Source organism: Ursus maritimus, unplaced genomic scaffold (assembly GCF_017311325.1).
Source record: "Ursus maritimus isolate PB19 unplaced genomic scaffold, ASM1731132v1 scaffold_14, whole genome shotgun sequence".
NCBI lineage: Eukaryota > Metazoa > Chordata > Mammalia > Carnivora > Ursidae > Ursus > Ursus maritimus.
In genome coordinates, this window is record NW_024423786.1 from 3,083,252 (window position 1) to 3,110,627 (window position 27,376).

General features: G+C 44.5%; 1 protein-coding gene across 1 annotated transcript in view; it reads left to right on the plus strand.

Annotated features, from left to right (window-relative positions):
* The window catches only part of CFAP92 (cilia and flagella associated protein 92 (putative)), a 55,964-nt gene that overhangs the window by 9,921 nt on the left and 18,667 nt on the right, over positions 1 to 27,376 (plus strand). Inside the window, exons 7-11 of the mRNA XM_040628392.1 lie at positions 2,023 to 2,169; positions 6,134 to 6,318; positions 16,422 to 17,326; positions 23,273 to 23,467; positions 25,299 to 25,596. Coding sequence (XP_040484326.1) covers positions 2,023 to 2,169; positions 6,134 to 6,318; positions 16,422 to 17,326; positions 23,273 to 23,467; positions 25,299 to 25,596 — 1,730 coding nt within the window. The remainder of the gene's footprint in view (positions 1 to 2,022; positions 2,170 to 6,133; positions 6,319 to 16,421; positions 17,327 to 23,272; positions 23,468 to 25,298; positions 25,597 to 27,376) is intronic.

The window sequence follows — 27,376 nt, forward strand, 5'->3', positions numbered from 1 at the left end:
GGGCTCCCTGCTCAGCGGGGAGTCTGCTTCTCCCTCCCTCCTACCTGTGCTGTCTTGTGCTCTCTCTTTCTCTCAAATAAATAAATAAATAAATAAATAAATAAATAAATAAAATCTTTAAAAAAAAAAGCATTACTTATCCTACGTAGAAATTGGTGTGACCCTTCCCTGCCGCCCCATTCTTTCTGACACATTCAAACACTGTTGTATTGAGTTTTGTTTTTATGGTTACCGGAATGGTTTCATACTGTACGTATCTTCCTGCAACTTGCTCTTTGTGTTCCGCCCGATTTCGGAGGTGTTCTTGTGTCCACGTGTGTAAGTCCGGCTCCTTCCTTGTAACTTCTGTAGAGTGTCCCATCAGATGGCTGTGGCCTCCTTCACCCATGGACTCCCCACTGAGGGACATTTGACTTGTCTCCAATTTCCCAGTGTCACCAACACTGTGATAACGAGCAGCCGTGTGCAGGTCTCTGCCCATGCCAGAGAGTCTAGGGCATTTGCCCAGGGGTATCCTAGGGCATGGCAAACACACCTTGACCCCTCAGTAGGTATTGCCGATTTTTACTCTCTGGCTTGTACCTATTGCCCTCCTGACAGAAGCCCTGAGAATTCCAGCTTGTCCACGTTATCAGCCATGCTTGGCACAGTCAGGGGCTTCCTTCCTGATTCCTCGTGGGGTTGACAGCATCTCATATGCTTCTTAGGTCACAGTTTATGTGATTTGCCTATCCCTGTTTCTTTGCTTATTTTTCTGTTGGGTTTTATACTTTTTAAAAAAATATTTATTTGAGAGAGAGAGAGCATGAGTGGTGGAGAAGAACAGAGGGAGAGAGAGAAACAGACTCCCCGCTGAGCTGGGAGCCTGACCTGGGGACTTGGGGCTCCATCCCAGGATCCCAAGATCATGACCTGAGCTGAAGGCAGATGCTTAACTGACTGAGCCACCCAGGTGCCCCTGGGTTTTACATTTTTTCTTACCAATCCATAAGCTTTATTCTTTACATCTTCTGGATAATTATGCATGGGCACTTACAGGCACTGTAAGCATCATAGGCTGTGACATCACACTTTACGTGTGCTGTCTTGGTTTGCACACCAGTTATGTCACTGTTCCTTTCCAGTTTGTACTTTTGGTAATGTTGAAGAAATCCTTCCTCATCCAGACATCAGTAGTCTCCTACGTATTCTTCGAATTATTTTGAAGTTTTTTGTTTTCCACCGTTAGTCTGCCTTTCATTTTGCTAAGGGCATGAGATGCCCAATCATTTCATTTGCCTCCAAATGGAGAGACCGTGTCATTAATTGACTAGTCCATCCTTTCCCACTGATCTGAAATGCCACTTCTGGCATCTGTTAAGTCCCCTCACGCATGCAGTGTATTTCTGGGCTTTCTATAGTCTGTTCCACTGGTCTTTGTATCACGGAACAAATAGCTCGTGGTGTTAATTACCATAGATACATATGTCTTATTGTCTTCTCCCCCCTCCCCTGCCCCAGATCTGAGCTTAGCACAGAGCTGAATATTTCAGATACCTGTGCTCATTTACTCTTCTCAACACCCTACAAGGCAGGCACGGTTGCCCCCATTCTACAGATGGGGTGACTGAGGCTCAGAATTAGGAGGGGAAGACCTGGTTGTGGAACCTTGGTGGTTTCAACTCGCAAGCACAAACCTTAGCCCTGCGCTGTGGTGAAGAGCTGACTTGGGGGAGAAGTTTGGTGTGTGGCGGTCCCGATCGTCCTCCAACCTCAGCCCCCTCTGCCCGTGTTCTTGGGTCAGCGCGGGTGGGAGATCAGAAGGGCCCTCACGTTCTTCCTGCATGTAACTGACAACCGGTTTGCTATTTGTATGTAGACCCCTCTTCTGGTTCCTGGAGAAGGGCAGCAGCAAAAAGGACAACCTCTGCCTTCAAGGATCTTCCAGAACCGTTCTGAATCTCTGTAGCATGGGTGCATTCACATATGGTAGCTTGGATAGGAGACCCTTTTAACGTTTATTTCCTTCCTTTGATTTCACAGTTAAACGGATAGACTCCGAGGGGAGAAAGAAGAGCCAGAAGAAAAGGAAGAAATCTCGAGCAGAAGAGGAAACCGTCCACAAGGTGGAAGGAAACGGGAAACATGGGACCTTCTCTACCGAGCTGGCGGTGATGCCGCTCCTCGCAGGTGGCTACCCTGGTCCCAGCAGGTGTTGGTTGTCTTGTCACGTGTGGTTAGAATGTCCATAAACGGGATGCTCACACTGCCCAAGCCTCTGTTCTGCCACCTAGCTCCACGCTCACAGTCGCTTCAGCAAAGTGGAGGTAAGTGCCTCTGTTGTATGGAGAAGGAGGCACAGAGAGGTCGGATGTATTGTTGGAGATCACACAGCAAGTAAGGGCGAAGCCAGGGTTTGTACTCAGGCCTGATTCCAAAGAAACCTGGAAGAATAACTGTGCTGATTTTGTTGGCTAAATAAGATGCTGCTTTTTATAAACACCTTCCTGCAGATTTTTATGAAAACATCTAATAGAGGAAATGAGAGAGGGAGCCAGGATTTCTGTCCCGTTCTTTACTGCTCACGGCAAACTCTGAGCCTCCCAGTAAGCTTGTAGGGGTGCCGGTGGGGTGCCTGTCCTTTGTTCCGTGAGGAATCAGGACTTGGAGAAGGCAAAGCAATTCCCTTGAGATCACGTAGCTCAGGGGCAGAACGGGTTTCGTTCTCTTGCTTCGTAAGATCTGTCACAATTTGGAAACTAGGTTTTCTACGGTTTGACAAATAATAAGTAGGTATGCATGTTATATCCCTAGGCTTTGATAATGGAAAACTCAGAATATATTTTGGGTAAAATTATACGACTTCGTTTTTAAAATAGTAATATGGGGGGAGCCCTCTTTCAGAGAAAATCTTTTCCGGCCTATTCATGGTAGGGGGGTGTTTTTGATCATCAGGGTGAATGTGCGCCCTCTACTGGCCAGTCTGCAGAAATTTAGGCTACTGTCTTGAGCTGGACGGAAGCCTTGCAGCTGCTTGCGGTTTTGCCCCATAAAAGTCAGCGTCAAGTTCCACAGGTGCCAGGAAAATTGTCTTCTCACAAGCTCTTGTGTTGATGTGGATACGCTTTGAGGAAATACTATCAACTGTTTAGTTTTCACCTTTAAATGGATTTTTGAAAATCAGCTTTCCCCTAAAGTTGGGCCTTTCAGGTTAGCTTTCCTGTGGCGTTGGCGTCTTTTCTAGAGAAGCGAATTTTCAGAGACGCTTACCCACTCTCAGTCTGCGCTCCAGGAGGACCCAGCCTCCGCATGGTGGTTGCTTGCTCCTGCTTGGGGCAGACGTCTCTGGGGAATACCTCGTGGGCTGAATCCCCAAGAGAAACCCGTGCCTGTAGGTGGGTGAGGTCCGGGTGACCCCCTGACTTTGGATCGAGGTTGATTTTGCTTCTTAATTTTGCTCTGGGAGGAAGGAGAAGCTCAGATGGTCTCAACCAGCCTGGCATGACTTTTTCCAGCAGGGCGAAGCCCAGAGGTGACTGGGCCTCCTCTCTCTCTAACCTGTGTCGTCATGGCCCTGTAATGGGACAGTGATTCCAAGAGCATCAGTGACAAACAGTCACTTGGAATCTTGGCTCAGCCATTGCCCAGCAAGTCGGCCATTGTCTCTGAGTCCTTCAACTCCACGTCCTCATCTGCAGAATAGGGGCAAGAATTTCCACCCCAGAGGGCTGCAGTAACGGTCACGCGAGATAATGCTTTAACCTTGCGAACAGTAGGACACAGAGGGGTTATGTGTGGAGGTGGCTTCTGTCAGAACATTTGGGTGGTCTGGATGCAGGACGCTGGGCCTCCAGCAAGGAAGACAGAAAGATAAACCTCCTCCCTTATACCGGTATCGTGGTTTATGGTCCTAAGCTAAGAAGGACCTTGGATGTTTGTTTTTGCCGTAAAATAATAGCATAAGATCATCCCCAAAACCAACATGATAATTTTTGGTAATCATCTTCGATTTCAAATTAGGCCCTAGGCCTTGCATCCCTTAGTGGTGAATATTTGGTGACCGGTAACCCATTAAGATTCTAGAAAGACTCTGGAATGAGCTTATATTTTTGTTGCGTAGTGGAGAGGCCAAGTGCAGCCAGGCAGGCCTGGTTTGGACTTGGGTTCCACCGCTTATTGGCCGAGAGAGCTTGGACGATTTCGGAACATTGCTGGACCTCAGTTTCTCTGTCTACAAAGCAGAGACGATAGCAGCCACACAGGGCTGTTCCGAGGATCCAGTGACATTAACGCACACTCAAGTCTGGCCGTTGTAGATGCGAGCACCTTCCGGGGTCCATTCCTGGGCTCCTTTTCTCTTACTCTGGAGCGGGGCCTCTCAGCCTGGCCACTTGTCCCCAGGGGACATTTGGTCATAGGAGGAGGTTTTTTTGGTTGTCACAGGTGGAAGCAGAGGGATGCTGCTGTCCCATAATGCTCAGGACGGTCCCCACAGCCAAGAATTCTCTGTCCTCAAGTGTCTGTGGTTTTGAGGTGGGGAAACCCTACCCTGGAATTATGGCTGACACCTCCCTACGTTTCTGAATGATGATTTGAGTGCATGTTTGCACTGGAGGTCTCTTCTAAACTGGGCAGTCTTTTCCATGAAAAGGTTTACAAGGTTCTAGAATATGAATGATGATTAGTTGTGGCCTTAACGAGTAGCTTTGTTGAAGAGAAAGCCGTGGGAGCACGGAGCGCTGCCCCCAGGAGCTGCACGCGGCCCCACGCTCCTGGCCCGTGCGCTTGGCGGCGCACCCCGGGCCATGGCTTGCTTTGGAAGGGAAGCTGTTTCTGAGTGTGAGTGACTGGGCCTTCGTGTGCCCTAGGCATACAGTCACAGGCCTTGTGAGAGGAGCAGAGCTGATCGTTCTGAACACCCACTATGAGCTGGGCAGTGTTCCCAGCACCTTCAGTACGTAAACCCCCTTAGCCCTTCACCCTAAGCACGGTGGGATCTCTGCCCATTTTGCACATGAGGAAATTAAGCCCCACAGAGCCTCTCACTTGTAGGTCACGGGACTGCTAAGATAAAGAGCCAGGATGGGAGCCTAGGCCTCTCTGCTCGTACAACTGGAGGATTTTACCTTCCCTCCACCCCCACGCCAATATGTCTCCACCTGGTAGGATGTATGGACCCCTTTCATGAGAAAAAGATTCTCCCGGCTGTGTGTGTGCCACTCCGTGGCTCCATTCACCCACCCTTTCCCCTGGTTGCGCTCCTGCAAACCCATCCCAGCCGGAGGTGCGCCGTGCTTGATTCGGCTCCAACATACCAGTTACGTTCTACACCAGTATCTGCTTTTCTTGTTGGACCACACCGGTTAAGGCAGCACCGCTGGCCGCCATACCAGAGACCCTGCATTACGTGTTCTTGAATGTGTTCTGTCCTAAAGTAATTGCCCGGAGCAGCACTCGCCAGTAGAGCTCTGTGCAGTGATGGAATGTTCTAGAGCTGCGTTGTCTGGTCCAGTAGCTCATAGCTACACATGGCTACTGAGCATTTGAAATGTGATTCATGTGATGAAGGAACTGCATTTTAAATTGTATTTAACTCCACTCATTCAATCATTCATTCATTCATTTATAAAGATTTTTTATTTATTTGTCAGAGCACAAGCAGGGGGAGCAACAGGCTCCCTGCTGAGCAAGGAGCCCAATGCGGGACTCAATCCCAGGACCCCGGGATCATGACCTGAGCCGAGGGCAGATGCTTAACCAGCTGAGCCACCCAGGCGCCCTGCGTGGGGAGCTTTCAAAAACCCCAGTATGGAGGCTACATCCCAGACCAAGTAAATCAGACTGCGTGAGGGGACCACCTAAGCGTCAGTATCCCTATAGATGATCCAGGAAATGTTTATATTACAAGACGACCGTCAAGATTAAACCACAACAATAAATTCTCTTAGGGAACTTAAGGGACCTCAGTTCGAGAAACTGGTATATAATATGCTGCCAGTAGGTGTTTGCCAATTTTTTTTTTTTTTGATGTTTTCTTCTTTTGGTTATAATTCATCATTGGCTCTTCTCGGGTTGCCCGATCCCTCTGCACTCATCTCGGGGCTGTCATGAGTAACAGTCTAATGCTGTGTGTATTTCCCTCCCCACCCCCCAGGATGGCAAACTATTGTGAGTCGTGGCAGGGGGAAGTCTGCCAGCATTTTAGATTGTTTTTTGACTTTAAACACAGAAGTTCCTATCATGACTGAGGAGCAAAAGCAGGACTTAAACCCCCTGACCATAAAGATCAAGTGTGTTTCCTGCCTTCCGTCACAACCTGTTCCCCTCCACGAACTAGAGGTAAGAATGAGACAGAAGAACGGATTTGAGAGCTCTTTTTCCCACCCAGTTGCCCATTACATGTCATCTCTAATTCCCCCCAGTGGCCTTCTGTGAGACGTGTCATCATCCACATCTCACCATTCAGGATCTCGCAGCGAGACGTGAGAGATTAGGTTCCTAGGTTTAGGGGCCACCAGCTCTCGATGTCTCCCCACTACACCCCAGGTGTCCTTCAAATGCAGGTAGTGATCCTCCCTTCACAAGGAGCCGCCAGGCCTCATGGATACAGCAGCAGGGCTCACGTCACTACTCGCTCATTTTGAACCAAGTAGGTTTAGCACTGATGTTTATCCTGGGAGTTCCCTCTTTCCTCTTCTGGTGGGATCCTTGTCTCCTGGATTCTGTCTTCCTCTTGCTTTGTTTGCTCTCTGCTTTTGCTGGAACACATCTTCCTGTAGCTTCTTGAGAAAAGCTTAATGAGAGATACTTGGTTCGAGGTCTCATGTGTCTGAAAATATCTTTATTCTACCCTTACACTTGATTGATAGCTTAGCTGGGTATACAATTCTCATTTTCCTTCAGTTTTGAAGGCGTTGTTCTATCCTCTTTTATGTTCCATGTTGAACCTGTGTATGTACTTTTTTCTTCTCTCAAAGCTGTAGAATCTTTTTGTTTTCTGAAACTTCTTGATTATGTGTCTTAGTGTGGGCATATCCATATCCATATAGTATACTTCCATTTTGAGATAAAAATTCAGAGGAAGTTGCAAAGGTAGTACAGGGAGGTCCTACGCACCCGTTTTTTTCCAGCGGTTATGTCTTATATAACGATAGTATAATATTGAAATCAGGATATCGATAAATGTGTGTGTAGTTCTCCGCCATTTTGTCACATGCATGGATTCGTGTAACTGTCACTGCACTTAAGATACAGAATTATTCCATCACCACGAAGATCTCTCATGCTACCCTTTTATTGTCACAACCGTTACCTAACCTCACACCATCCCCAACCACTAATATGTTTTTCATCTATATAATGTTGTGACTTTGAGAATGTTGTTGTTGTGGGTTGAATTGTGTTCCCTCAAAAAGTTATGTTGAACACTTAACTGCCAGCAACTCACAATGTGACTTTATTTAGAAATTGGGTCTTGACAGAGTTAATCAAGTTAAAATGAGGTCATCAGGATAGGCCCTAATCCAATATGACTGATGTCCTTATGAAAGAGGGAAATTTGGATATAGAGACTGACATAGACAGAAGGAAGACTATATGAAGAGATGTAGGGGGAATACCATGTAATGAGTAGAGTTGTCACAAGCCAGGAAATGTCTGCGGCTACCAGAAGCTGGAAGAGGCAAGGAAGGATGCTCCCTCATCACCCTCAGTGGGAGCATGGCCTTGATGACACCATGAATTTGCACTTTTAGCCTCCAGGACTGTGAGATTAAGTCTTCTGTACTAAGCCACCCAGTTTGTGGTAATTTATTATGGAAATGAACAGTTATATAAATGGAAACATCCAGTATGTGACCTTTTGAGATTGGCTCCCCCACCCCATTCAGCATAATGCCCTTGGATTTAGCTGAGTCACTCTTTATTCACTTTTTTTTTAAAGATTTTATTTATTTATTTGACAGAGACAGAGACAGCCAGCGAGAGAGGGAACACAAGCAGGGGGAGTGGGAGAGGAAGAAGCAGGCTCATAGCGGAGGAGCCTGATGTGGGGCTCGATCCCATAACGCCGGGATCACGCCCTGAGCCGAAGGCAGACGCTCAACCGCTGTGCCACCCAGGCGCCCATCTTTATTCGCTTTTAATTGTTTTTTAAGACGATTTACATTTAGTGTAATTATTGAAATTTTTGAGCTTACATCTGCCATTTTAATATCAGTTTTCTGTTTTCTCCATTTTTTTGTTTTTGTTTTTTTAATTTTTCCTGCCTTCCTGTGGGTTGTTTGAAAACTTTTTAGGATTATATTTTTATTTATCTATAGTATTTTTGAATGTATAGGTTTTTACTGGTTGCTCCGAAATTACATTATGCGTACATAACTTATCACAGTCTACTGGTGTCAACATTTTTCCAGTTTGAGTGAAGTATAGAAACCTTACCTTCCTTCAAATCTGTTTACCCTATATCATTTATAATAGTCTTAGATATTTCCTCTATATAGACTGAGAACCACATCAGATGATGTTATACTTTTTGCTTCAACTGTCAAATGTAATTTAGAAAACTCAAGAGGAGAAGGAAAGTATATTGTAGTTACCTATAGATTTGCTTTTTCTAATGTTCTTTTTTCCTTTCTGATGTTCCAAGATTTCTTTTTCTTTTAAAACTATTTCTGTTTCAAGAACTTCCTTTAGTCATTCTTTTAGGGTAGATGGGCTGACAACAAATTCTCTTAGTTTTTCTTTGAGGATGTTTTTATTTCTCCTCTATTCCTGAAGGCTAGCTTCATTTGATTTAGAATTTGGGGTTGACATTTCTTTTTCTTCAGCATTTGAGAAAAGTTGTGCCACTTCCTTTTGACCTCTGTGTTTTTTTGATGAGAAATCAACTGTCATTTGAATTGCTCTTTCCCAAAATGCTGGGTGGCACTTACTCTCTTGCAGCTTTCAAGTTTGTTGTTGTTTTTCTTTGTCTCTGGTTTTTAGAAGTTTGACTGTGATGTCTAAGTATAGATTTTTTGGGGTTCATCCTGTTGGGTTCACTCAGTTTGCTGAAACTTAGGCTTATGTCTGTTGCCAAAATTGGGAAATTTCAGCCATTATTTCCTTTTTAAAAAAGATTTTATTTATTTATTTATTTTAGAGAAAGAGAGAGGAGGGAGGAGCAGAGGGAGAGAGAGTGAGTGGGAGTGAAGCAGACTCCTCGCTGAGTGTGGAGCCTGATGCGGGGCTTGATCCCAGGACCCCAAAGTCATGACCTGAGCCAAAATCAAGTGTCAGATGCTTAACCAGTTGAGCCACCCAGGCACCCCAGCCATTATTTCTTTAAATACCTTTTAGCACTACCCTTTTTCTGCTCTCATTCTGGGACTCCAGTGGCATGAATATTAGTTTATCAGTTATAGTCCCACAAGTCCCTGAAATTTTGTTCATTTGTTTTTAGTCTGTTTTCCTCTATGTTCTTCAGATTGGATAATTTATATTGTTTTATCTTCAAGTTCACCAAGTCTTTTCTCTATCCCTTCCATTCTATTATTGAGCCCATCTACTGAGTTTTAAAGTTTTAGTTATTGTATTTTTCAATTCTAAAATTTCCATTTGGTTCTTGTTTATATCTTCTATTTCTTTGATAAGACTTTAACTTTTTTTCATTTGATTCAATCATGTTCACCCTTGCTTTAAAATTCCTGTCAGATAATTCCAAGATGTGTCATTTTGGTGTTAGGATCTGTTGACTGTCATTTCTCATTTAAGATGGGATTTCCCGGGTTCTTGGTATGATAAATGATTTTTAAATTATATCTTGGACATATTAGGTATTAAGTTATGAGACTCTGGATCCTATTTAAATCTTCTGTTTCAAATCTTCTGCCAGTGGAAGAAGGGGAACACTGTCTTATTCTTGTGAGGTGGAGGTGGCAGTCCAGGTTCCCCACTCAGCAACCATGCCCTAGGGGCAGGGAGGCCTTGCTGCTACATGCTTCGCACACGCTCTTTGCTAACCACCACAGTGATGGAGAGGCCACATTACTACTGGATGGCGGGGAAAGAGTTTGGCTTCCACTCTGCCTCCCTTGATTCCTTGTTACTGCTGGGCAGGGATGAAAACCTTGACTCCCCACTTGATCTTTTCTCATGCCACCCAAATGAGGGGAATTGTTACAGTTGGGCAAGGGTGAAAATCTGGGTTTCCCATTTGACTTTTGCTTATGGGAGTAGGGGGCAGCTGGTTTTCTTCATGGAGCTTGCCGGGGGTAGGGTGGTTACTTGCCTAAAAGTTTTCTGGCTCACTAAGCTGCTCCATTCTTGTTTCTTTGGCCAAAAAGAGAAGACTTTTTTGGGGATTTTTTCCTACCTACTCCCATTAGCATTTCTGAGTTTCTATCTTCTCCAGCACCTAGTCTAGAATATGTGAGGCAGGGGCGCCTGGGTGGCACAGCGGTTAAGCGTCTGCCTTCAGCTCAGAGCGTGATCCTGGCGTTATGGGATCGAGCCCCACATCAGGCTCCTCCGCTGGGAGCCTGCTTCTTCCTCTCCCACTCCCCCTGCTTGTGTTCCCTCTCTTGCTGGCTGTCTCTGTCTCTGTCGAATAAATAAATAAAATCTTAAAAAAAAAAATAGAATATGTGAGGCAAGTAGAAACCCCAGAGAACTCACCACGTATTGTTCCTCAGGTCCCACAGTCCTTAACCTTCTCTCCGTCCTTCTCCTTACGTTTGTTTTATATATAAAGCCCAGAGTCGAAAGAATCTGTACTTAGCAGGAGAAACAGGAAAAAGTGGGTCTATTGTGTTGTGTTCCAGAACAGGAAACCTATAGGTATATATAGATACACATTTAAAATTTTTTTTAAAGATTTTATTTTTAAGTCATTTCTACACCTAACGTGGAGCTCGAACTTACTAACTGAGATTAAGAGTTGCATGCTCCACCGACTGAGCCAGCCAGGTGCCCCTAGATATGGAAATTTTTTGTTTTTATTTTAATCACCTCGTGCTCAGCATGTCAATTGCACTCCTTAATCCCCATTACCTATTTCACCCATCCCCCTCACCTCCCCTTTAGGAACCATCAGTTTGTTCTTGGAAGTTAAGAGGCTGTTTCTTGTGTTGTCTTTCTTTCTCTTTTTCCCTTTGCCCATTTGTTTTGTTTCTTAAATTCCACATATGAGTGAAATCATATGGTATTTGTCTTTCTCTGACTGACTTATTTCGCTTAGCATTATACTCTCTAGTTCCATCCATGTTGTTGCAAATGGCAAGATTTCATTTTTTATGGCTGAATAATATTCCATTGTATATATATATACCACATCTTCTTTACCCATCCATCTATCAGTGGACACTTGGGCTGCTTCCGTAATTTGGCTATTGTAGATAATGCTGTTATAAATATCAGAGTGAATGTATCCCTTTGAATTCGTTTTTTTTTTTTTTTTTAATTCTTTGGATAATACCTAGTAGTGTGCTTGCTGGATCACAGGGTAGTTCTGTTTTTAACATTTCACGGAAACTTTATACTGTTTTCCAGAGTGGCTGCACCAGTTTGCATTCCTACCCATGGTGCTAGAGGGTTCTTCTTTCTCCACATCCTCACTAACTCCTGTTGTTTCTTGTGTTTTTTATTTTAGCCATTCTTTCTTTTTTTGGGGGGGGGTGAGTGTGCATGCATGGGGGGAAGGGCAGAGGGAGAGGGAGAGAGAGAATCTTAAGCAGAGTTCATGTTCAAGGTGGAGCCCAACATGGGATTCAATCTCAAAATCCTGAGATCATGACCTGAGCTGAAATTGAGTCAGACGCTTAACTGACTGAGCCACCCAGGCACCATTTAGCCATTTGTTCTTGGAAGTTAAGAGTCTGTTTCTTGTGTTGTCTTTCTTTCTCTTTTTCCCTTTGCTCATTTGTTTTGTTTCTTAAATGGCGATTTTAGCCATTCTGACAGGTGGGATGTGATATCTCATTTTAGTTTTGATTTGCATTTCACTGATGATAAGTGGTGATGAGCATCTTTTCTGTATCTGTTGGCCATCTGGATGTCTTCTTTGGAAAAATGTCTCTTCATGTCTTCTACCCATTTTTAAACTGGATTATTTTGGGTGGGCTGTTGAGTTGTATAAGTTCTTTATATATTTTGGAAATTTTATCAGTTATATCATTTGTAAATATCTTCTCCTATAGGTTGCCTTTTAGTTTTGTTGATTGTTTCCTTCATCATGCAGGGTTTTTTTTGATGTAGTCCCAATAGTTAATTTTTGTTTTGTTTCCCTTGCCTCAGGAGACCTATCTAGAAAAAAGTTGCTACAACCAATGTTAAAGAAGTTACTGCCCTGTTCTCATTTAGGATTTTTATGGTTTCAAGTCTCATGTTTAGGTCTTTAATCCATTTTGGATTTACTTTTGTGTATGGTGTAAGAAAGTGATCCAGTTTCATTCTTTTGCAGGTAGCTGTCCAGTTTTCCCAGCACCATTGGTTGAAGAGACTGTCTTTTTCCATTGGATATTCTTTCCTGCTTTGTCAAAGATTGACTGTATAGTTGTGGGTTTACCTCTGGGTTTTCTATCCTGTTCTATTCATCTGTGTGTCTATTTTTGTGCCCGTACCATACTGTTTTGATTACTACAGCTTTGTAATATAACTTAAAGTGTGGAATTGTGATGCCTCCCACTTTGCTTTTCTTTTTCAAGATTGCTTTGGCTATTTCGGGTCTTTTGTGGTTCCATACAAATTTTAGGATTTTTGTTCTAGTTATGTGAAAAATGCTCTTGGTATTTTGACAGGGATTGCATTAAATGTGTGGATTGCTTTGGATAGTATAAATATTTTAACAATATTTGTTCTTCCAATCCATGAGCACGGAATGTCTTTCCATGTCTTTGGGTCATCTTATCTTGAATTTCTTTCATCAATGTTTTTATAGTTTTCAGAGTACAAGTCTTTCAACTCTTTGGTTACATTTATTCTCAGATATTTTATTGTTTTTGGTGTAATTGTAAATGGGATGTTTTCTTAATTTCACTTTCTGCTTCATTATTAGTATACAGAAATGCAATGGATTTCTTTACATTGGTTTTGTATCCTTTGACTTTACTGAATTTGTTTAACAGTTCTAGCACGTTTTTTTGGTGGAGTCTTTCAGGTTTTCCATATATTGTATCATGTCATCTGCAAATAGTGAAAGTTTTACTTTCTCCTTATGGATTTGGATGCTTTTAACTTCTTTTTGTTGTCTGTTTGCTGTGGCTAGGACTTCCAGGACTATGTTGAATAAAAGTGGTTAGAGTGGACATATTTGTCTGTTCCCGACCTTAGGGGAAAGACTCTCAGGTTTTCACCATTGAGAATGACATAAGCTGTGGGTTTTTCATATAAGGCCTTTGTTATGTTGAGGTATGTCCCCTGTAAACCTGCTTTGTGGAGGGTTTTTATCATGAATAAATGTTGTACTTTGTTAAATGATTTTTCTGTATCTATCGAGGCCATATGGTTCTCATCATTTCTCTTATTCGCGTGATGCGTCGCATTGATTGATTTGCAAATATCGAACCACCCTTGCAACCCAGGCATAAATCCCACTTGATTATGGTGAATGATTTTTTTTAATGTATTGTTAGAATCAGTTTGCTATTATTTTGTTGAGGATTTTTGCATTTATGTTCATCAGAGATACTGGCCTGTAGTTCTCTCTTTCTGTGGTATGTTTATCTGGTTTTGGTATCAGGGTGATACTGGCCTCATAGAATGAATTTGGAAGTTTTCCTTTCTTTTCTATTCTTTGAAATAGTTTGAGAAGAACAGGTATTAACTCTTCTTTAAATGTCTGGTAGACTTTGCCTGTGAAGCAAATGGTCCTGGCCTGTTGTTGTTGTTGTTGTTGTTGTTGGGAGTTTTGTGATTACAGATTCAGCTTCTTTGCTGGTAATTGGTCTGTTCAAATTTTCTATTTCTTCCTGATTTGGTTTTGGTAGGTTGTATGTTTCTAGAACTTTACCCATTTCTTCTAGTTTGTCCAATTTTTTGGCATATGGTTTTCATAATCTTCTCTTATACTTGTTTCTATTTCTGTGGTGTTGGTTGTTATCTCACCTCTCTTGTATGTGACTTTATTTAATTAGGTCCTTTCTCTCCCTCTCTCTCTCTCTTTGTTGTTGATAAGTCTGGCTGGGGCTTATCAATCTTATTGATTATTTTTGAAGAACCTGTTTCACTGATCTGTTCTATTGTGTCTCTCGTTTCGTTTTGTTTTTAGTTTCTATGCCATTTTTTTTCTCTGCTCTAATCTTTATTATATCCTTTCTTCTGCTGGCTTTAGGTTTTGTTTGTTGTTCTTTTTCTGGCTCCTTTAGGTGTAAGGTTGGGTTGTTTAGTTGAGGTTTTTCTCACTTCTTGAGGTAGGTCTGTATTGCTGTAAACACCCTCCCAGAATCATTTTTGCTGTGTCACAAAGGCTTTGAACTTGGCGTTTTTGTTTTCATTTGTTTCCGTGTACTTTTTAAATTTCTTCTTTTATATCCCAGTTGACTCATTCATTGCTTAGTAGTATTGTTTAACCTCCATGTGTTTGTGGTCTTTCCAGGTTTTTTCTTGTAACTGACTTCTAGTTTCACAGCGTTGTGGTCAGAAAAGATGCATGGTATGACTTCGATGTTCTTGAATTTGTTGATGCTGGTTTGTGGCCTAATATGTGATCTATTCTGGAGAATGTTTCATGTGCGCTTGAAAAAAATGTGTATCGTGCTCCTTTAGGATGGAATCTTCTTCTTCTTCTTTTTTTAAGATTTTATTTATTCATTTGAGAGAGAGAGCATGAGCGGGGGCTGAGGGGCAGAGGAAGAGGGAGAAGCAGGCTCCCCGCTGAGCAGGGATCCCAATGTGAGGCTCAATCCCAGGACCCTAGATCATGATCTGAGCTGAAGGCAGACGCTTAACTGACTGAGCCACCCAGGCGCCCCTAGTGTGAAATGTTCTGAATGTATCTGTTAGATTCATCTGGTCCAATGTGTCATTCAAAGCCTTTGTTTCCTTGTTGATTTTCTGTTTAGATGATCTCTATATCTATGTAAGTGGAGGTGTTAAAGTTCCCTACTATTACATCATTAGTATCAATTAGTTCCTTTATATTTGTTATTAACTATTTCATGTGTTTGGGTGCTCCTATGTTAGGTGCATAAATATTTATAGCCGTTAGATCTTCTTGTTTTTATGATTATATAGTGCCTTTCTTTGTCTCTTGTTACAGTCTTTGTTTTAAAGTCTATTTTATCTGATGTAATTATTGCTACTTCAGCTTTCTTTTGACATCCATATGCGTGATAGATGTTTCTCCGCCCCCTTACTTTCAATCTGCAGGTATATTCAGGTCTACAATGAGTCTTTTGTATTGATAGTTCTGTATTTATTGCCATTTTATTACTTGTTTTATGGTTGTTTCTGAAGATTTTCTCTGATTCTTTCTTGTCTTTCTTTCATGGTTTGATGATTTTCTTTAGTGATATATTTGGGTTTCTTTCTCTTTATTCTTTGCATATTTATTAATGGCTTTGATTTGTGGTTACCATTATGTTTGTATAGCAGTTTATATTAAGTTGATGGTTGCTTAAGTGTGAACGCATTCTTCACTCCCCTCCATATTTTAGTGTCCTATGGTGTCATATTTTACATCCTTTTATTTTATGAATCCTTTGATATTTACAGAAATGCTTATTTTTAATCCTTCGTGTTTTTTACTTTTCCGTACTCACTTGTGATTATTTCTACCAGGTACCTGGAAGCATATCAACCCAGGACTATTTAAAAGTTTCAGTGTAAAATAAATAGTACATTGGAGTATGAATTCAGATTACAAACTTGCATAAGGTTCATTTTTGATCTTAGTGCCAACGTTAAAACATGCAAGATACCCTGTTTTCTCTCTCTCCTTTGCATCCCATTTTCCATGCCCTGTTAAACCGCAGACCTCTGAGCCCTTCTTCGCCTTGTGTAGCTTTCTGCTTGGATACCTATTAATATGCCAAAGGTGAGCCCATGCCAACCCTCTGATGTCTGGGAAATATGGCTTACCTTTTCTAAAAACCACTTATCTCCACCTTTTCTGCACCTAGCCTTGGGCTTGGAAGTAAAAATACAGATGTGCAAAATGCACATGGCCTGTCTTCATGGTCCTCAGTTTGGGAGGAGGAAATAGTGACTTAATACTTATTAAGCCCCTGTCTTGTGTCAGCCACCATCTTGGTGCTTTCATGTGTGTCACTTAGTCCTGGGGATGACCTTGCAGGGCAGGCTCTTTCATTGGTATTTTTGTAGATGAGGAAATCCAGGCCACAGGGGCTGTGGGTGGCAAATGCGGCATTAGGGTTTGAGCCCCCTGTGGGAGCCTTCCTTTAAAGGGGAGGGAGAGGGACTGCCACTGCAGCCTGGTGATCTGCTGTCACCTCATTCTCTCCTAGAGGCTGTGCCTGCCTGTGTACTGCAAGTACCAGTTCTTTAAGACTCCAGTTCACAGAACAGAGGGGCAGCCCCATGGAATCCACGTCCACTTCCAGGACATCAATGTCATCTTTCTTGGGGCAATGCAGCACAGTGACCTGAGGGAATACTTGGAGGGGCCCCCCATGGTGGTACAAGTTCATGACAGGGACCGCAAGTTAGAGGAGTATTTGCGGAAGCCCACCCTGTTTGGGGATGACCCCCTGGACGCATACCTCAACCTCCAGGCCCTCATCTCTCCGGAAGAGACAGAGAGCAACCCCTTTGAATCCCAAAACAAGATATGGGACCCTTATGGGGTTGCCCAAGTCAGTTTTGCCGACCTTCTTCTTGGCCACAAGTACTTGAACTTGGTCGTCCCCATCCACAGCTGTGAGCCCAAGCCCACACACCATGGCCAGGATGGCAGGAGCAGGAAGGTTGTGGGGTTTCGGGTCCCCACAGACGGCTTCCAGCACAAACCAATGCCCATGGGTAACTACATCGAGGCCAACTCTCTGCTCAAGCTGCGGGTGGACATCGCTGTGCCGCTGCGGGCCAGGGCTGAAACCCTTGACCCAGAACTTACAGGTACCCAGTTTGGCCGCATCATTTTCGTGTTTGACTCCAAGAAGATCTCCCTCCTCCACAGCCTGCTGCAGGACATCACCATGATCAATGCCAAGGCCCTTGATCTGGAAGCCTACCCTATCAGGAACATCCAGCAGATCCTGTCAGCCTTTAAGATGCGGGTGAAGATCCAGGAAAGGCAGGACCTGGATGTGCTCACTGGCTTCCACCTGCTGGATGGGAAGATCCACCTCCTCATTCTGGAGGGTTTGGCAGACCAAGGCTTGAAGCGGCTATGGGACAGCCATCAAAGCCGGTGGGTCGGTGGCTTTTTGTGTTTCATGCAAAAGTCATGGTGTCTAGATGCTGAGTGAGTGGAGTGGGGGAATCTTTTGAAGCCAGGCTCAGGTTTAGTGTCCTCATCTGTAAGAAGGATATGTTGATTCCGTTCCTCTTGGGGTTTAGTATAGAGCGCTTCACAGGGCTCCATAACTGGCCTTGATCACAGGAGGGATTGCTTGTCTTTGGATGAAGGGAAGGCTTCAGGGGCATGTAGAAGAGAGGGTGGTTCAGGAAAATGCGTCCTCCCTTCAGACTTCTGAGGGGCCTATTTGGCTAACAGGGAGAAGAAAGTTCTGTATGGCCCTAAGATGGACACCACAGAGAAATAGATTTCCACTCAGTCTGAGGAAAACCTATCTGATTATTTTGAGGCTAGAGAAGCTGCCTAGGCTGCAGAAGGTTCCCCTTCCCCGATGGCCTTCAGGAGCACCTGATGACTGCTCAGTGGGAATATTGTAGAGGCAATTAAAGTTTCAGATTCTGGGCTGGAGCAGGTGGCCCTTTATGGTCCTTCCATTCTTTAGTTTTGGCTTCATGACAATTCTCTTTTCTTTTTGTTATTTGAAAGTATCCTAGTTTGAGTTTAAAGGGCCTCAATGAATTAAATCTCAATGAACAGTTTTGTCCCAGTAGAGGAAATAATATTATATATGCTCACTGACTGCAGTTCAGTTAAGCTACAAATAAAAGATCATTAATCAGGAAAAAATGTCACATGCTTGGAAATTAACAAATACTTCCAAATAACCCATGGGTCCAAACAGAAACTGTAATATAAATTAGACATTATTAAATTGAACAATAATGAAAATAGTATACTATCTAGTATAAATTTGTGGGGTGATGTTAAAGTGTAGAGGAAATTTATAGACTCAAATGCTTGTATTAGAAAAGAAGAAAGGCTGAAAATTAATGATAGATATTGCAGACATTGAAATAAGTGTTTTCAACTGTGTCAATAAATTTAAATATGTGTAAGAAATTCCAAAAAAAATATCAAAAATATTTTCAGATAAGATAGTTTAATGAGGTTTCTGGATACAAACATTAATGTAAAAATCTATCGAATTTCTGAATACCATCTACATACAAAAAATCATTTTTTAAAAAGGTTAATGCTTTTAAGGTACTATAAAAATGTGAACTACACATGAATAAATTCAACAAAAAGGATTAGAACATCTCTATCATGAATATTATAGAACTCTTAGAAACATTAAAGAAAACCTAAATAAGTGAAGAGACCTACCATGTTCATGGATTGGAACACTCAGTATTACAGAGGCGTCAGTTATCCACAAACCAGATATATAGATTCAAAGCAATCCCAGTTTTAAAAGCATGGAGCTTGAAAAGCTGATTTAGGGGCGCCTGGGTAGCACAGTGGTTAAGTGTCTGCCTTTGGCTCAGGGTGTGATCCCGGCGTTATGGGATCGAGCCCCACGTCAGGCTCCTCTGCTATGAGCCTGCTTCTTCCTCTCCCACTCCACCTGCTTGTGTTCCCTCTCTCGCTGGCTGTCTCTATCTCTGTCAAATAAATAAATAAAATCAACCACTCTTGAATAAGAACAAGATGGGAGAACCTGTTCTACTAGATATCAAGTCTCCTTATAAAACTATAGTGATTAAGACGGTTTATTGGATCAGGGATAGACAAGCAGACATATGGAATATAATAGAAACCCAAATACAGACCTACGTGTAAGTAGTCACTTGACATACAACATGAGACATTGCAAGATCAGCAGGAAATGAATATAGAAAAGCCATTGAATTGTACACATTAAAAGGGTGAATTTAGATAATGTGATACCACTTCACACCGACCAGTTTGGCTGGAATTAAACAGGTCAGATAATAACAAGTGTTGACAAGGATGTGGAGAAATGAGAATTGTCATTCACTGCTGGTAAGAATGAGATGAATTAGATGGTAGAGTCACTTTAGAAAACAGTCTGGCAGTTCCTCAAATGACTAAAAAGAGTTACTGTATAACCCTGCAGTCCCACTGCTAGGCAAATACCCAAGATAAATGAGAACTCATATGCCCACACTAAACAGCGTATAACTGATTCTAAGGGCACTATAATAGCCATTGGGGGAACAATCCAAATGTCCATTAACTGATGTATGGCTAAACAAAACGTGACGTGTAAATACAATGAACTGGTTTTTGGACAGAAAAAGGAACGAAATACTGACTCACGCTACAACATGGATGGCCCTTGGAAACATTAAGTGAAGTGGAAGGAGCCAGTCACAGAAGATTGCACATTGGATGAGTCATTTATATGAAATGTCCGGAATAGGCAAACCTATAGAGACAGAAAGAGGGTTAGTGAGTACTTAGGGCTGTGGGTCGGGGGGGAGGGGAGAGTATAGGGGGTGATAGGTAGTGGGTACAGGTTTCTTTTTTATGTGATAAAAAAGCTTGAAAATTGATTGTGATGGTGGTTGCATGTATCTGTGAATAGACTAAAAATGACTGAATTATACACATTAAATGGATGAATTATATGGCATCTGAATTAAATCTCAACTGGAAAAGACCTCTAGTAGACCCCCCCCCAAAAAAAAATCCGTGAGGAAAGGAGAAACTTTTCAAAAAATGGTGTTGGGATCATTGTTTATCCGTAAGAAAAAAGGAAAATAATTTCCTACATCAAACCATTGACAAGAATCAATTCCAGCTGAATTAAAAATCTGCGTACATTTTCCATTTTTGAAATCATTATCGATTCACAGGAAGTTTCAGGAGTATGACAGAGATCCCACACGCCCTCTGCGCACAACGGTTACGTCTTCCTTAGCTATGGCGCACTACCCAAGCCAGGGCACGACGCCGGTGCAAATGTGTGTGTCGTTGGTGCCAGGTCATCACATACGGATTTGTGTGGCCACTCCCATCATGAGGATCTCGAGCGAGTATACCACCCCAGAGGTCTCCCTCACGCTCTGTGTTTATAGTCCTGCCCACCCTCTTTAACTGTCCTGTTTTCCATCTCCTTCATTTTTTCATCTGTGTGTAATCTTACATATTCATGGAATCATACTATATGACCTTAGGAGTTTCCGCTCGGCATGAAGTGCTCGAGACCCGCCCACATTTTGCGTGTACCAGTAGTTTGCTCCCCTTTGGTGCTGGGCAGTAGTTCATGGAGCGGACGTGCCACGGTTTCACCATCTATCTGTTGGGGGACATTTTGGTTATTGCCAGTTTTTGATTATTACAAATGCAGCTGCTGTGAACAATAATGGACAGGTTTTTGTGTGGACGTGTTTTCTATTCAATTGAATTATAATTGACTTACAATATTAGTTTCAGGTGTGCAAGACAGTGATTGATATTTTTACACATTGCGCAGTGATCACCACGGTAGGTCCAGTCACCGTCTGTCACTATACAAAGTTATTATAATATTATGGACTCTATTCCCTATGCTGCACTTTTCATCCCTGTGACTTATTTATTTTACAGCTGGGAGTTTGTACCTCTTAGTCCCCATCACCTGTTTCACCCATTCCTCCACTCCCAGCCCCAGCAGCTACCAGTTGGATCTCTGTACCTATGAAATATTTTGTTTGTTCGTTTGTTCTGGTTTTTAGATTTCACATATAAGTGAAATCATACAGTATTTGTCTTTCTCTGACTTACTTCACTGAACATAATACACTTTAGGTTCATTCATGTTGTTGCAAATGGCAAGATCTCATTCTTTTATATGGCTGAGTAATACTCCATTACCCCCCCATGTTTATCCCCTCACCTACTGATGGACACAGGCTGTTTCTCTATCCTGCCTATTGCAAATAATGCTGCAATGAACATAGTGGTGCATGTGTCTTTTTGAATTAGTGTTTTCATTTTCTTTGGGCTGAATACCCAGTAGTGGAATTGTTGGATGATGGAGTAGTTCTGTTTTTAAACGTTGAGGAATCGCCGTGCTGTTTCCCACAGTGGCTGCACCAGCTTACATTCCCACCCACAGTGCACGATGGTTCCCTTTTCTCCACATCCTCCATCACCGACACTTGTTATTTCTTATGTTTTTGACAGTAGCCATCTGACAGGTGTGAGGCGGTGTTCCTCTGTGGCTGTGATTCGCATTTCCCTGCTGATCAGGGATGTTGACAACTTTTCACTGTGTCGGCCATCTGCATTGTCTTCTGTTTAGCTCCTCTGCCCATTTTTAAATTGGGTGTTGTTGCTGCTGTTGTTGTTATTGAGTCATAGGAGTTCTTTAGGTATTTTGCATACCGATCCCCTATTGGGTATATTGTTTGCAAGTAGCTTCTCCTATTCAATAGGTTGCCTTGTCTTGTTGTTGGTTTCCTTCGCTGTGCGAAAGCTTTTTACTTTGATGTAGTTCTTTCTGTTTATTTTTGCTTCTGTTGCCCTCGCCTGAGGGGACATAACCAGAAAAAAATCACTCAGATCCATGTCAAAGAGCTTATTGCCTGCGTTTTCTTCTAGGAGTTTTATGGTTTTATTTAGGTCTCGAATCCATTTGAGCTTGTGTTTGGTGTAAGAAAGTGGTCCGGTTTCATTCTTTGCATATAATGGTCCAGTTTTCCCAGCACCATTTGTTGAAGAGACTGTTTTCCCATTGAATATTCCTGTCTTCTTTGTCATGCATTAATTGACATATAATTCTAGGTTTGTTTCTGGGCTTTTTATTGTGTTCTGTGTTTGTGCCACTGCCATACCGTGTTGATGGCTACGGCTTTGTATTATGACTTGAAATCTGGACTTGTGATACCTCCAGTTTTGTTTTTCCTTTTCAAGATTGGTTTGGCTATTCAGGGTCTTTTCTGGTTCTATAAAATTTTAGGATTGTTTGTTCTAGCTGGTGGAAGACATTAGTCTTTCCCCACTACAAATATGATGTTAAGTGTAGGGTTTTTGTAGATATCCTTTATAAATTGGAGGAGGTTCTACTTTGTTCCTAATTCACTGAGAGTTTCCTAATTCGCTGGTTCACACAACTCACAAAAATCAATTCCAGGTAGATTCAAACCCATTTGGAATAATTATAGACTCACAGTCAGTTGCAGAAATAATATAGAGTGATTCCATGCACCCAGGACCTAATTTCCTCCAACAGTGACATCCGACACAAGTAGAATGCCTTCTCGATGGACACGGTGCCGTCAACTAGACCACGTGCCTGGTCTTACTCAGAGTCCACCAGAAAAGAAAAATCGGTTTTTGAAAAGCAAAATGATAAAGCTTTTAGATGATTAGGATAAAGAAAGATTTCTTGAACAAGACAGAAGTCCACAGAATAAAGGAAAAAGGTGCTAGATCCGACTACACTACAGTAAATAACTTCTGTTTGTCCAAAGATATCATAAAAATTGTGAAAAGACAGACTGAGAAAAAAGTTATTTCCAATGCGCGGATCTAGTACCCTGGATATGTAAAAATACCTGTGAGTCAATAAGAAAATGAAAACATGCCAAGGGAAGAGTGGGCAAAAGCCCTGAACAGGCACTTCACCAAAGGGGAAACCCCGTGACCGAGCGCAGATGCGCCAAGGGGATAGATAGGGTCTGTGCTGCCTTCCCTCATGTTCGAGGAGATGCGGGAGCAGCACGTACCAACACAGGGGAATGGCGTATCGGGGTGTGTGTGCAAACTCTGCCAGGCTGGCAGTGCCCGCGAGCAGGGACTGGGAATGGGAGCAGGGGCGGGACAAGAGGAAAATGAGGCAGGTTTTTGCATTTTCACTGCTGAGATTTGGAAAGATCATCTATCTGATGTTTTTTTTTCAGATGATTTATTAGTAATGCCTTCCTTTTGTTCGTGTGTTTTCAAACAAGCAAAAAGAGAAAAAAAGTTCTCCAAAGGGCAAAACCACAGAGTATTCCAGGAGCCCTCAGAGCAGAGCTAAAGCCCTGCCCCGCGGCCTCCTTGCAGAGTCACCGAAGCAGAGCAGGGCAGATACAAGGTGCTGTACAACTCGGCGCTGCGCTTCCGCCACCGCCTCTACGCGGACCTGGAGACCGTCCTGTACCAAGTGCACCTCTTGCAGCCGCTGTCACAGCTCGTGAAGCACTGGGCGCTCTACGTCCGCAACAGCGTTCTGCAGAAGGCCTTCCAGGCCCTGACCAGGTGCGTCAGGCTGCCCCCGGGATGAAGACCGCCTCCCTGGGGTGGCCATGGGGGGGCGGTGCAGGGGCCCCTCCAGAGGCAGAGGCAGAGAGGGAGAAGCAGACTCCCGGCTGAGCGGGGAGCCGGTGCGATACTCAATCCCAGGACCCTGGGATCATGGCCTGGGCCGAAGGCAGGTGCTTCACGGACTTAGCCACCCGGGCGCCTCAATTTAATTATTCTTTATGCCCGAAGGAGCCGAGCCAGGAGTGGAATTCAGTTCCGAGGGACCCTGAGCCTGGTCATTCCCAGTGACTACTCCACACGCTCTCCCAACGGGGTTTCGGAAACACTGGGAAAGAAGGGTAGTTGACTCGAACATAGGTCCCATGAAGCCATCCTCTCTGTTCTTGGGGAATAGCCTAGAACAGCCTGAGCAGTGAGTGAGGAGGACCAGAGCCAGATCCCCCAGGCCTGCAGGAATTCTACCAACTGAACGTTTGCTTTTGTTTGCTTCTTCCCTCCCCTCTGGTGCAGAAAGGCATCCTCCAAAGATCTCCATCTTCCACTGTGTGCATGCCTTTACCTGTCCTGTTCTTCAACTCCAGGGCTCGTCCCGCCCCAGACCCCAGGCCTTCTTCTGGTGACCTTGCGAAGCCGTGTACTCCTGCCGATGGGTTGAGCGTGGCTCATGCTCCGGGGGGGGGCCTTCTCCATTCATGGAGGGAGCAAGAGGCCCGAGCGAGGCACCCCCAGTTTGGAAGTGGAGACTGACAAAGGGTAGTGCAGTGAGGTCCCTGGGACCATGGCCAGCCTGTGCCGGGCCTTTGTGGGGTTAGCGAAGGACAGTGGCTGGTTCTTTCAGGAAGTCAGGAAGGGCAGACCTTCACGGGGAGGACAGTCCCCTCACTGTAGTCTGGGGCCCCGGGATGCCAACCATCTCTTTACACTTTAAAGCCGGCAACAGCCCTGGCCGAGAGTTGGCTCCAAGCTTATCAAATGTCTTAATAAAGGAGAGGGTGGAGCCAGGAGAGAGAGGAAGGAGGTGGGGGGGGGGGAGAGGCTTAGTCCTATTAACCCCCACCTCTCCAACCCGCAGCTCGGCCTGAGGGGCAGGTGTGGGTCGGGTACCCCAGAGCAGCAGGCCGAAGCTGCAAGTCAGGACGGGGGACGGTGGCGGGCCTCAGGAGGCTCGCGTGGGGCAGGTGCTGGATCTTCTGGGTGCCGGAGCCCTGGCAGTCAGGGAGGGGACGCTGGGCCCTGCCCTGCCCTAGGGAGAGGGAAGAAAGCTATTTATGAAGCGCTCACGGGCATCCCAGGTGGCTGGATTCCTCATGGCTTTATTCGCATCTGAAAGGTCAAGGGGCAGGCCGGGGACCTGAGCTGGTCCTCAGGCACCGCTCCCGCTGGAGCGCAGAGTGTCAGAGACAGTGCAAGTAACCGCTGCCCCCACGGATCGGTGTGAACCAAGTGCGCAGGGCGCCCCGGGAGAGGGCGGCGGGGAGGGCTCTCAGGCCGAGTGTGCAGGACCCTCTTCCTGCGGGAGCTCTGAGATCTACACCCCTGATGGCTCGCTGGTTGGGGCGGCTCCCCGGTGGGGTGTTGGTTGGTGACAGGCTGGGAATAAGGCCACAGTAGCAGAAAAATAATCAGAGTGGATTGTGGGAAGCCTTTAACTTCTGGGGGGTGGGGGGAGAGCGAGCGGGTGGAATCCAAGCTTACGCATCTCTGAATCCTGTGATCTGGGACGAGCTCAGCAACTCCTGAGCTTCCTGTTGTTTTGGAAAATGGGGCTGGTTTGACGGACTGTGAAAGGGAGGCGAGGCCCTGTGGGTGGCCCTCTGCCTTGCAGGGTCTACTGCATCTGCCATCACAGCACCAGGCTCAGGGAGGTGATCGCCAGGGACCTGCTGCCGTCCTCCGCCATGGTCAAAGACTTGAGCCAGGAGCTGGGGCTGCCCATTTTGCAAGATGACCTCACAGACGGAAGACGGACGGTCTTGCCATCTCAGCCCGCCCCCTGTCTTGAGCGCTTCCTAGGTCGGAAATCCACCCTCGCTTACGAGATCCAAGCCCACAGGGACAAGTACCTGCAGTGGCGGAACACCATGGTGCAAAAGAACAGAGGCCAGGAGCCCAGCCTGGTCCAGGTGGGCCCTCTCTCCTCCCCCGGGTCAGGGGTCCCAGGCCTCGGCGCCACCTGGGCCTGTCCATCACCTGCGGGGAGAGACCGGCTAGATGACGGGTTCCTGTATCTGCTCTCCTGGGATCCCGGGCAGGGTGGGCAGGGAGTGGGGGCTGCGGGGCTGAACTGAGGCAGAAGTGTGCCCAGCCTGCAGGTCCCCAGCCTCCCTGAAAGTGAAAAGAATGCTCTTAGGTGTTATCACCTTTACCTTGCCCCAGAGATCGCCTTGAAGGAAGAACTGGTGTGTGTGTGTGTGTGTGTGTGTGTGTGTGTGTGTGTGTGTGTGATGCAAGGTAGGGATCTAAATTCATCTTTTTGCATGTGGATAGCATCACTTAAAAAAAAAAAAAAGATTTGAGAGCGGGAGCATGCATGGGAGGGGCCAAGGGAGAGAGAATCTCAAGCGGACTCCTTGCTGATCACAGAGCCTGACTCGGGTCTCAGTCCCACGACCCTGAGATCATAACCTGAGCTGAAATCGAGCTGGCCTCTTAACTGACTGTGCCACCTAGGCGCCCCTCTGGCACCACTTTTCGAAGAGATGAACTCTTTCTCCCCCCTCCCCCATCAAATTGCCTTGGCAACTTTGTCAAGAATCAGACAACCACAGATGCAGGAGTTTATTTCTAGGCTCTGTTACGTCCCACTGACTTGGATGTCTGTCCTTAGACCAGCCCCTCATCATCTCGGTTACTCGAGTTTTACAGGCAGTTTTGAAATTGGGTTGTGTAAATCCTTTAACTTCTTTTTCAAAATTGTTAGAGTATTTTGGGTCCTTCACATTTCTGTATAATTTTAGGATCCACTTGCCAGTTTCTACAAAAAACAAAAACCCCAAACTTGTGGGGATTTTCATAAGGCTTGTGTTGAACCTACAGATGGTTTTGGGGAGAATTGCCGTAATGTCCGTGTTGAAGCTGTGAATCCATGAACATGGAATGTCTCTTCTTTTATTTGGGTCTTCTTTAATATTCTTCTGTAAGTTTTGTAGTTGTCATGTGTAAGTCTTACACCTCATGAAATTAAGGCTGTTATGAACAGAGTCATTTGAATTTTTGAGTTGTAAGAATATAGAAATCCAATTTTTTAAAATTTAAATTCAATTAGCCAGCCTATAGTAGTGCATCATTAGTTTTTGACGTGCTGTTCAATGACTCATTAGTCGCATGTAACACCCAGTGCTCATCACATCACGTGCCCTCCTTAGTGCCCATCACCTAGTTACCCCATTCTCCTACCCACCCCCCCTTCCTCAGCTCTCAGTTTGTTTCCCAGAGTCAAGAGTCTGTCATGGTTTTTCTCCTCCTCTGATCTCTTCCCATTCAGTTTTCCCTCCCTTCCGCTATAGTCCTCTGCGCTATTTCTTACATTGTATATTGACTTCATATCCTGAAATCTCTTGAAGTGGGATCATGTCATCCGTGGGTAAAGGTCATTTTTCTTCTTCCTTCCCAATCTGGATACCGTTCCTTCTTTTCTGCATTAGTCTCCGCAGATTGCCATACAAACCACCACGGGTTGGATGGCTTCAACATCAGAAACTCTCTTTCTCACAGTTCTGGAGGTTGGGAAGTCGAGATCAACGTGCTGGTAGAGTAGGTCTCATCTGAGGCTTCTTCTCTTGGCTTGTAGGTGACTGCATCTCCCTGTGTGCTCTTTGAGTGCAGGCGTGGGGCGAAGGACGGTGGGCTCCCTGGTTCCTCTTCTTATAAGGACATTAATCCTATTGGATCAGAGTCTCCCCC